The 11,449-nt window shown below is 48.6% G+C and overlaps 1 protein-coding gene and 1 long non-coding RNA gene across 2 annotated transcripts in view; both read right to left on the reverse strand.

Moving 5' to 3' along the window:
- MUC3A (mucin 3A, cell surface associated) overlaps positions 1-2,572 on the reverse strand; it is a 29,430-nt gene extending 26,858 nt beyond the window's left edge. The window contains exon 1 of the mRNA XM_078365737.1: positions 2,422-2,572. Within this exon, the coding sequence (XP_078221863.1) occupies positions 2,422-2,482 (61 nt within the window). The 5' untranslated portion in view covers positions 2,483-2,572. The remainder of the gene's footprint in view (positions 1-2,421) is intronic.
- Positions 2,573-7,231: 4,659 nt separating this feature from the next.
- Positions 7,232-9,539, reverse strand: LOC144581538 (uncharacterized). Its single transcript, XR_013532425.1, has 2 exons — positions 9,370-9,539; positions 7,232-8,868 (listed from the first exon to the last, which is right to left on the reverse strand). It is a non-coding gene; the product is annotated as an uncharacterized LOC144581538 (long non-coding RNA).
- Between the last annotated feature and the right edge of the window lie 1,910 nt (positions 9,540-11,449).

Below are 11,449 nucleotides of genomic sequence, written 5' to 3' on the forward strand. Positions count from 1 at the left end.
GGGTGCTGGAGCTCCCTGCCTGACTGCTCCAAGGGAGCAGTGGGGCGTGAGAACCCTCATCCCTCACCTGGTCTTGGTCTTGTCATGGCCAGTCCTGTCCTGGGACAGCAGAACTTGGCAGAGCCTCCCTTCCCCCACTTCCCTTTACTGGACACACCTGAGCCCCTCCTCCCTCTGCCCCTTTCTCTCCTCCCCTTGCTGCTGCTTGGAGTCCTCCTGTCCTCCCATTAGCCTTCTGCTCCCACCTCTGCTTCTCCCCACACCCTGCTGCTATCTGGGCTGACTCTCGCTTTCAAAGAGGAAAAGAGAGAACACAACTATTTCCTGGGAGCAGGTGCATCACAGAAACCAGGAGACAGAGAAAGCTGCACAAAGACCACCAAGGTGGCTCATGCCTGTCATCCCAGCACTTTCTGAGGCTGAGACAGGTGATCACTTGAGGTCAGGAGTTCAAGACCAGTCTGGCCAACATGGTGAAACCCCATCTCTACTAAAATAATAATAATAATAATAACACTAACAAACCAGGTGTGGTGGTGTGCACCTCCTGGGCAGGAGAATTACTTGAACCCGGAGGCAGAGTCTGCAGGGAGCCATGACTGCACCACTGCACTCCAACCCGTGCCACAGAGCAACACTCCATCTCAGAAACAAAACAAAACTGCACAGAGAACACCAAGGAGAAAAAGAGGCTAAGCTCACATGCTCATGTCATCAAAGGGCATGGAGTGAGGGCCACACGGACAGGCAGAGAGACAGGATGGAGAAGGAAACTTCCAGAAAGAGCCACCTTGGTGGTCAGGAGTGAGTTCCAGAGACCTTAAGGCTTAGCGGTGAGTGTTCATCTCAAAAATAGACATATTCGGCCGGGTGCAGTGGCTCAATCCTGTAATCCCAGCACTTTGGGAGGCCGAGGCGGGTGGATCACGAGGTCAAGAGATCGAGACCATCCTGGTCAACATGGTGAAACCCCGTCTCTACTAAAAATACAAAAAATTAGCTGGGCATGGTGGTGCGTGCCTGTAGTCCCAGCTACTCAGGAGGCTGAGGCAGGAGAATTGCCTGAACCCAGGAGGCGGAGGTTGCAGTGAGCCAAGATCACGCCATTGCACTCCAGCCTGGGTAACAAGAGCGAAACTTCATCTCAAAAAAAAAAAAATAGACATATTCTTGGGCCAGGCGTGGTGGCTCACACCTGTAATCCCAGCACTTTCAGAGACCGAGGCAGCGGATCACGAGATCAGGAGTTGGAGACCAGCCTGACTAAGATGGTGAAATCCCATCTCTACTAAAACTACAAAAATAGCCGGGTGTGGTGACAGGTTCCTATAATCCCAGCTACTCAAGAGGCTGAGACAGGATACTTGCTTGAACCCAAAAGGCGGATGCACTCCAGCCTGGGTGACAGAGCAAGATTCTGTGTCCAAGAGAAAAGATATATTTTTCTCTAATGATTCTGTTTTGGCCGTGGGATTCATTAGTTTACAAGCATGAACCCCAGCCTGTGGATTTCAACCTATTTCACAATGGTGAGACTTCAGATCAGAGATCTGGCTGTCAGGGGCAGGGAAGACGGGCAGCCTCAGCAGATGGGAAGTGGGAAGTACCTGACCTCCTGCCTCTCACCTTGGGCACGGCCCATCTTGTGGCTGAGAGCTGGGGTGTCACATCCTAGCCTAGCTCGCGGGTGTCAGGGAAGCGGGGTCGGGGTTATGAGAACCCCCAGGCTACAGTCCTTGGCTCTGGACTTGGCCCTCGAGGTGACTGAGAAGGGGACTCATGGGCCTCTAGGGTGGACGGCCTGGGATCAGGGATCAGAAGAGACGCTACAGGAAGAGAGAAGGGAAGCACAGAGGAGTGGGGGGTGTCCCTGCAGGTGGAAGAGAGAAGCCCGGGACCCCACGCCGCGGGTCTCTCGGACGCACCCTTGGAAGTGAAGTGGACTTTAGAAGCTGCCTGCCCCAGCTCTGGTGCCTCCCAGACACAGAAGTCTGTCAGGGAGGGGAGGCCAGTGTGGAGGGGGTGCTGGGGCTGGGGGCATGAAGCAGGTGACAAGAAGGAGTCAAGGCAGGAAGAGCACTGCTCTGGGAAGACGGAACTCCCACCCTCCACCCTGCATCTGCAGATACAGATCGGGGCACAGCCCCTGCAACCTGCCCAGTGCGTGGCGGAGAGTGACAACAAGGACCTGGCTCCCTCGCTCCTTCCCAACTTGGCTTTTCCCTGCACCTGGAGCTCTGAGAAACCCCTCCTTATCCCCCAGCCCCCAGGCCATGCCTCGGTTCTCCCTGCACCCAGAACTCCAAGCAGCCCCTCCTTATCCCCCGCCCCCCAGGCCTCAGAGCCACCTGCCTCTCCCCTCCCCTGGAACATCACATCAGGAGCTTCTCTCCAGCACCCCCCCCCACCTCTCCCCCTCACCTGTTGCCCCTGGGGAGGCCTTGAGCATCCAGAGGAGGCCGAGGAACAGCAGCAGCTGCATGGGTCCAGCGAGCAGGGGACTGGGGCAGAGCAGGCTCCAGGGCCAAGACAGCGGCAGGGACGTGGCCTGAGGTGTGCACAAAATGAAAGTGCTGGTTGTCTGTTCTGCTGAGCCTGAGAGTTGAGCACAGCCTCACCTTTGTACCGCCCCACCTCACCCCTCTGCCTCCCTTCTCCCTGCATCCGGACAGATCGACGTCAGCGCTGTGGGAAGCAGGGACATGAGGAAAAAGATAGGACAAGTCCAGGAGGTGTCAGGCAGGGAGAGCTGCTGGTGGCCCAGCCCCACAGCCTGCCTGGCCCACACGGAGCTTCCTGGAAGCTGCCCTCCCTCCCCCACACACATGGAGGGTACCCTTGACTGAGGGCTTGGACTCTGGAGTCTGGGCTGATTCCTGCAGCCGCTCCTTAGTTTCATAACCCAGTCTGGGAAGGGGTGAGGGAGCTGGGTCCCTGCTGCACTCCAGCCTGGGCAACAGAGCAAGACTCCATCTCAAAAAAAAAAAAAAAAAAAACTAGTTTGGACCTAGAACACTGCCTTTCCTATGTAGCAACTATTAGGAAGGTTGAATCTATCCAGTTTGGGCAACGGTGTGAAGAATAAATGTTCTTACCCAGCTGGTGGGTGTGTAAGTATGTCAGGTTGCTTTAGAAGGGTAATTTGAGGATCACTTGAGGTCATGAGTTCGAGACCAGCCTAGCCAAGATGGTGAAACCCAGTCTATACTAAAAATACAAAAATTAGCCTGCCTCGGGGTAGGTGCCCATAATCCCACCTACTCAGGAGGCTGAGGCAAAAGAATTTCTTGAACCCAGGAGGCAGAGGTTACAGTGAGCCGAGATCGCGCCACTGCACTCCAGCCTGAGCGACAGAATGAGACTTCATCCCAAAAATGAGATTTAAAAAAAAATGTTCTTATCCAGCTGGTGGGTGTGTAGGTGGGTTGGGTTGCTTTAAAAGGATAATTTGACACCATGGAATACTATGCAGCCATAAAAAAAAGATGAGTTCGTGTCCTTTGCAGGGACATGGATGAACCAGGAAACCATCATTCTCAGCAAACTGACACAAGAACAGAAAATGAAACACCCCATGTTCTCACTCATAGGTGGGTGTTGAACAACGAGAACACATGGACACAGGGAGGGGAGCATCGCACACTTGGGTCTGTTGAGGGGAAATAGGGGAGGGACAGCGGGGTGTGGGGAGTTGGGGAGAGATAGCATGGGGAGAAATGCCAGATATAGGTGATGGGGAGGAAGGCAGCAAACCACACTGCCATGTATGTACCTATGCAACCATCTTACATGTTCTTCACATGTACCCCAAAACCTAAAATGCAATAAAAAAGGGATAAAGCTAAAAAAATAAAATAAAATAAAAGGGTAATTTGATGGCATCTATTAACATTTTAAATGTGTGCCCTAGAACCCAATAATTTCACCCTCCATCTCTGTGTCCAAGAAGCCCTTCAAGGAAGCATTCACGAGGATGTTTATTGTCTCTAGATTATGGCAATTTTGATGGAAAGTGTAAACAACCCAGACTGAATTCTTTCAATCCAGAAAGAAGATGGAATCGTCACACTAAAGAATACGATGCTCAGGCCGGATGTAGTGGCTCACACCTGTAATCCCAGCACTCTGCAAGGCCAAGGCAGGAGGATCTCTTGAGCCCAGATGTTCCAGGCCAGCCTGGGCAACATGGCAAGACCCCACCTCGACAAAAGAATACACAAAGATTAGCCAAGTGTTGTGGTGCGCACCTGTGGTCTCAGCTATTTGGCAGGCTGAGGTGGGAGGATCACCTGAGCCCAAGATGTCAAGGATACAATGAGCCCTAATAGAAACACTGCACTCCAGCCTGGGCAACAAAGCGAAACCCTATCTCAAAAAAAATTATGAATACAAAAAGGTCAGGGCCAGGTACAGTGGCTCATACCTATAATCCCAGCATTCTGGGAATCCAAGGTGAGGGGATCACTTGAGTTCAGGAGTTTGAGGCCAGCCTGGCCAATATGGCAAAACCCTATCTCCACTGAAAATACAAAAACTAGCCAGGTGTCGTAGTGCACGCCTGTAATCCCAGCTACTCGGAACACTGAGGCAGGAGAATTGCTTGAATGCAGGGGGTGAAAATTGCAGTCAGCCAAGGTGTCACCACTGCACTCCGGCCTGAGTGACAGAGCAAGACTCCATCCCAAAAAATAATAATAAAATAAAATTAGGTCAGACCACACGCGGTAGCTCACACCTATAATCCCAACACTTTGGGAGGTCGAGGCAGGAGGATCACTTGAGGCCAGGAGTTCAAGACCAGCCTGGGCAATATAGTGAGACCCATCTGTACCGCCCCCAAAAAAAGAAAGATCAAAAGAAAAATAGGTCTGACCATCCCTAAGGGAAGAAGCTTTGCAGATAGAAACTGCAGGTCTTCCTCTTCCCAGCAGGCCCAAGGCACAGGATTGCAAAAGCAGCCAGTGAACTCACCAAGGCCAGGCCTGCTGGGAGATCTTCGAGAGGGGCTGTGCCTCTCACATCTCTTTATCCAGAGTCAATAAAGGACCCTAAATAAGAGGCAATGTGAATACCCACCAAGCAACACTGTCTGCCCACTGTTTGTGCAGCTGGCTGCACCAAAATCCATTGGAGACATTATATAGCCTTGGCCTCAGGGGTGTGTGGTCAGGTTGAGGAAGTGAGCAAAGAAACGAAAAGCTAAAACGTCCAAACGAGGTGGAGCTCCGAGCCAGACAAAGACACCATTGGCTCAGGGGGAGGGCCAACAGGGAGCGGGGCTACTCTTGGGGTCTTCCACTTCTATTTCTTAATACATTTGACCAATTTGCCCAGCATGAAGATACTCGTTTGCAAAGTTTTCTGGTTGTTTTTCAGAGCACTCCCCGTGGAAACCGCTGAAGCCAGGTGGTCAAGCACCACAGCCAGGCAAGACACTGCAAACCAAGCTTGAGGTTCCGGGGGTTTCCAGTCCTTTTGTTTGTTTTTTTTTAAGGATCAAACACCATACAATTCCCATCACTGTGCTGGAGACACAGATATTAATGGCGAATGGATCCTTGTTGTAAGTAAGATCACCAGGGTCCTGGGGAGATGGATCCCAGATCCCTCCCCAGCCACTGCCCCTTCTATCCACCACCTCTCTACTGTGCACACCCTCTTCTGCTCCAGCCCCTCAGCCCCTCAACCTCAGCCTCTGCCCTGAGCCATTTCTACACCTGCAGTGCCCTCCCCATCTTCCTCTTTCTCTCACCCTGTGAAAATCCCACCTGTCCTTTACTGTTCTACACCTTCCTCACCTCCTCCAGGAAGTCATGTGCAATCAGGTGACCTCTTCCACTCCTGAAATTTTTTTTGTTGTTTTTTGGGTTTTTTTTAGATGGAGTCTCGCTCTGTCATCCAGGCTGAAGTGCAGTGGAGCAATCTCAACTCACTGCAACCTCCACCTTTGGGTTTAAGAGATTCTCTTGTCTCAGCCCAAGTAGCTGGGATTATAGGTGCATGCCACCATGCCTGGCTAAGTGTGTGTGTGTGTGTGTGTGTGTGTGTGTGTATTTTTAGTAGAGCTGGGGTTTCACCATGTTGGCCAGGCTGATCTCAAACTCCTGACCTCCAGTGTTCCTCCCACCTTGACCTCTCAAAGTGCTGATTACATGTGTGAGCCACCACACCTGGCCCACTCCTGAAATTAATAGTGCTCATTATAGATATCTCTCCCATGATGCATACTTATCATTTCCTAGCTGGGAGCACAGTCATTTGAACACCTGCCCAGAAGGGAGAGGGAAAGGTGACATCTTTGCATTCTGAACTAGGGCAGTGGCCACTTTGCCTGGGAAAGAGCCTGGGAAGAAGTCCCACCCCACTCAGGGAGGCGATAGATGAGCTAAGACTGTGGGAGTCCTCCATCTGCTGTTTGAGAATGCTCCATGCCCACTTTGGGGTCCAGCCTTCGTGGCTGGGAAAAAAGAGTGTTCTACCGGGGCTGGGAGACATGTCTGTAATGTCAGATGCAGCTGACTGTAGGCTGCCCACACACAACTGAGACCCAGAGCTGGCTCCAGAAATTAATAAGATTCCAGCCAGAGCTCCAGACAGGCAAAAGGACAGCTGGGGAGAAGAAAGGAGCAGAGCTGTGCAAAGACTATGCTGATGATGGAGGTGTTGGTCCAATTGTCAGTGACACTCGCCATCAGGCCCCTTCCTATTAACACTGAAATGGGACCCATGGGAAGTCAGTGGGGGGCACTGGCCTCCCTCCAAGGTCACTTTTGTCACAGATACCTGGGAGAAGACATTAATCCAGAAATGTACAGGCTGGGACCAGCCCCCAAATGTCAAGGATAAGGGAGGGACGTGTTGAAACAAGGGCTGGGGGCCAGATGCGGTGGGAGGCGTAGTGAGTGGATCACCTGAGATTAGGAGTTTCAGGCCAGCCTGGCCAACATGGTGAAACCCCATCTCCACTAAAAATATTTAAAAATTAGCCGACGTGGTGGCACACACCTGTAATTCTAGCTACTCAGGAGGCTGAGGTAGGAGAATCACTGGAACCCAGGAGGCAGAGGCTGTGTGAGCCGAGATCATGGCATTGCACTCTAGCCTGGGCAACAAGAGCAAAACTCCATCTCAAAAAAAGAGTAAAGTCTCTCAAAGCCAGTGAGGGTTGGTGTAGCAGTCAGGAAGTGTCAGGTTATGCTGCAATAACAAATAATCCTGAAGGCTCCATGGCTTATAATAGCAAAGGTTTATTTCTTACTCATACCACTTGCCCATTTCAATGTCTGTGCTCTTATCCATTCTATCTTCACTCTGGGACCTGGGCTTACCAAACCACCCCCATCTGGGACATTGCCAGTCTCATGGCAGTGGAAGGTGACAGAGGGCAAAACTTCCAACTGGCTCTTGAAGCTTCTTTCCAGAGATGCTGTTCATCCCTTCCACTTGCATTTTGTTGGCCAAAGCAAGTCACATGGTCACCCTGGATGTAAAATACTATCAGACATCAAGTGTAATATCAGCGAGACAGGGAAAACAAATATTTGTTTTCCCAGGGCGGGAAAGCAAATATCTCCAACAATAACACAACCTACCACAGCTGGGATCCAAGCACATAATGGTTTATGCAAATCAAGATCCCATCAAGCAGGATCAGACACTGCACTCCAGCCTGAGTGGGCGACAGAGTGAGACTCCATCTCAAAAAATAAAAAAATCGGTTGGGAGTGGTGGCTCATGCCTGTAATCCCAGCACATTGGGAGACTGAGGCGGGCTGATCACTTGAAGTCAGGAGTTTGAGACCAGCCTGGACAACATGGTGAAACTCCATCTCTACTAAAAATAAAAAATCAGCCAGGTGTGGTGGCATATGCCTATAATCCCAGCTACTTGGGAAGCTGAGACAGTAGACTCTCTTGAAGCTGGGAGGCTGGAGTTGATATGAGCCAAGATGGTGGCACTGTACTCCAGCCTGGGCAACAGAGTGAGACTCCATCTCAAAAATAAATGAATAAATAAATAATAAAAACAAAACACCTAAAAATTCCAGAGGAAAATTTAGGAGACTATATGTATAATTTGGGAGATAAGGAGACTGTTTTAATCAACACAAGAAACCCAAAAGCTGTGAAAATAAAATTACACATACCCTATTCCATTAAAAAATAACATTTTGTGGGGGAAGTTCACCAAAACAATACAAAGCAGTGGCAGGACTGTTTGCAACCTGAAAGGCAGACAAAGGGTTAATGTCTGTGCTCTACAAAGGGCATTTACAAATTTATATTTTAAAAACACACTGTTCGACCTGATTTTCCTGGACATTATATATTTAATTCCTCTGAAGATAGTTTCAGGATCACAGTATAATTTTGTTGATTTTTTGAGTCCTATAGTATGTTTATGATATTGGAATTGTAGGTAAAATGTTTTTCAATAAATTTTTTCAGACTTCTGCTTTCGGCCGGGCAGGGTGGCTCACGCCTGTGATCCCCGCACTTTGGGAGGCTGAGGTAGCTGGATCACTTGAGGTCAGGGTCAGGAGTTTAAGATCAGCCTGGCCAATATGGTGAAACCCCACCTCTACTAAAAATACAAAAATTAGCTGGGTATGGGGGAGCACGCATGTAATCCCAGCTACCTGGGAGGCTGAGACAGAAGAATCTCTTGAATCCTGGAGGCAGAAGTTGCAGTGAGCCCAGATCGTGCCACTTTAGCCTCAGCAACAGAGCAAGGCTCCGTCCCAAAAAAAGAAAAACCTGTTTTCATGTGAAGTTTGTTCCCTGTGAAGTTTCTTTTTCTTCCATCAGTTTCTCTCACTCCTTCTCTTTCTGTCCTTTCTTGCTTGTTTCATCCAAGCATCGTGATTCCTACAATAAAATCAAATGCTTATTTTACACTTGCACAAAATCTCCAGAAACCTAAGATCACACGGGGCATTTCAAGCGGCCGCCAGTTCTGTTTATCACGTTCTTATTGGCAGTTTCATTTCTGACCACTGCTTTACCGCAGTTCCAACGAATTCATCACACACTTTATGATTGAATACAAACAGCCCAGCTTCAGAAAAGAAGCAAGAGCAGGAGAGACCAAGAGCCGGAGGGTTTCTGATTCTAAGGAGGAAAAATAACTTCATAAATTTAAGTATGGAACTTATCCTCTTAGAAAGAATGCTCACATCGAGTTAAGAGTAATGAACATCAACATTTATGGACTTATGGGATTTAAAAAAAAAAACCTCCAAGCTTGTGCAAACATTTCTCATATGATCATTGTTTTCTGAGGATTGTGTAAACGGAAGCCCAGGTCAGCCTGAGGATTTTTCTAGAGCTTCAACAAAGTCATATCAAATCAGAGAAATGGGATCTTACCTGCCTCTGATGTTAATTTCTTCTCTCTCCTCTTGTCTTCTTCCTAGAATCTGGTGCATCTGAAAGTTCTCTGAACATTTGCCTACCCCACACAGTGGATCTGGGGCAGCTACTGCCCTCCTATAGATACCGAGGGTGCCACTGGCCTGCTCCTCACACCAACAGTAAACAGTCACCAAAAGCCTGATGGAAGCTTTGGGAAAAACAATGAAACTGAAAGATGGATTTGCTGAGTAGTAGAGACTGTAAACTCTACTCCCAGTTTATTTACTTATTTACTTAGAGACGAACTCTCGCTCTGTCGCCCAGGCTGGAGTGCAGGGGCACAATCTCAGCTCACTGCCGCCTCCATCTCCCAGGTTCAAGTGATTCTCCTGCCTCAGACTCCCGAGTAGCTGGGATTACAGGGGCCCGCCACCATGCCCAGCTAATTTTTGTATTTTTAGTAGAGACAGTTTCACCATGCTGGCCAGGCTGATTTTGAACTCTTGACCTCAGGTGATCCTCCCACCTCAGCCTCCCAAAGTGCTGGGATTACAGGAGTGAGCCATCTCTATGCCTAGCCCTCTCTATGTCTTAAAAAATAAAATAATAGCCAGGTGCAGTGGCTCACACCTGTAATCCCAGCACTTTGGGAGGCCGAGGTGGGTGGATCACCTAAGGTCGGGAGTTTGAGACCAGCCTGACCAACATGGAGAAACCCCATCTCTACTAAAAATACAAAATCAGCCAGGCATTGTGACGTGTGCCTGTAATCCCAGCTACTTGGGAGGCTGAGGCAGGAGAATTGATTGAAACTGGAAGGTGGAGGTTTCGGTGAGTCAAGATCCCACCATTGCCCTACAGCCTGGGCAGCAAGAGTGAAACTCTGTCTCAAAAATAAATAAATAAATAAGCACATATAAAATAAAATAATAATAAATGCATTGTTTTTAGGCCAGGTGCAGTGACTCATGCCTATAATCCCAGCAGTTTGGGAGGCCAAAGCAAGTGGATCACCTGAGGTCAGGAGTTTGAGACCAGCCTGGCCAACATGGCAAAACCCTATCTCTATTAAAAATACCAAAAAAAAAAAAAATTAGCCGGGCATGGTGGCATGCATCTGTAATCCCAGCTACTCGGGAGGCTGAGGCAAGAGAATCACTTGAACCCAGGAGGTGGAAGTTGCAGTGAGCCAAGATCGTGCCACTGCACTCCAGCCTGGGCAACAGAGGGAGACTCTGTCTCAAAAAAATAAATAAATAATATATTATTGTTAAAACTGGATTTTCACCATTGATGCTTTTTTTTTTTTTTGGAGACTGATTCTTGCTCTTTTGCTAGTCTGGAATGCAATCTCGACTCACTGCAACCTCTGCCTCCTAGGTTCAAGAATTCTCCTGTCTCACTCTCCCAAGTAGCTGGGACTACAGGTGACTGCCACCACGCCCAGCTAATTTTTGTATTTTTAGTAGAGACCCATGTTGGCCAGGATTGTCTCGATCTCCTGACCTCGTGATCCACCCACCTCAGCCTCCCAAAGTGCTCGGATTACAGGCATGAGCCACAGCGCCCGGCCACCACTGGTGATCTCAAAGTTTGTGGTTAGAACTTTGATATTATTCTTGAATCACAAGCCCAGATATCTATACCATGATTGGTCTTAGTGAACTTATTGAGGTATGCACTTTATTTAAAAATAAAATTGAGGATGAAATATATACTATACACCTGGATGTCTAGAAAGCCTGGTTTGTGATATACAATTCTGGATTACCAAATAATTCTTATGGGTGCATTCATATAACATTTTTCATTCCTGCATATTGATTTTACAATTTAGGTCTACTTTCATTACATGAGTCAATGCCATATTTTAAAAAAATATTACCAGGTCCTGTACAATTTTTATATTTTATACTACAGGGAATTTAGTTTAATAAGCTTAAAATAAAACATTGTTGGGCTGGGCGCAGTGGCTCGCGCCTGTAATCTCTACACTCTGGGAGGCCGAAGCAGGTAGATCACCTAAGGTCAGGAGTTCAAAATCAGCCTGACCAACGTGGTGAAACCCCATCTCTACTAAAAATGCAAAAATTAG

This window comes from Callithrix jacchus, chromosome 2 (genome assembly GCF_049354715.1).
Source record: "Callithrix jacchus isolate 240 chromosome 2, calJac240_pri, whole genome shotgun sequence".
In the NCBI taxonomy this organism is placed as follows: Eukaryota; Metazoa; Chordata; class Mammalia; order Primates; family Cebidae; genus Callithrix; species Callithrix jacchus.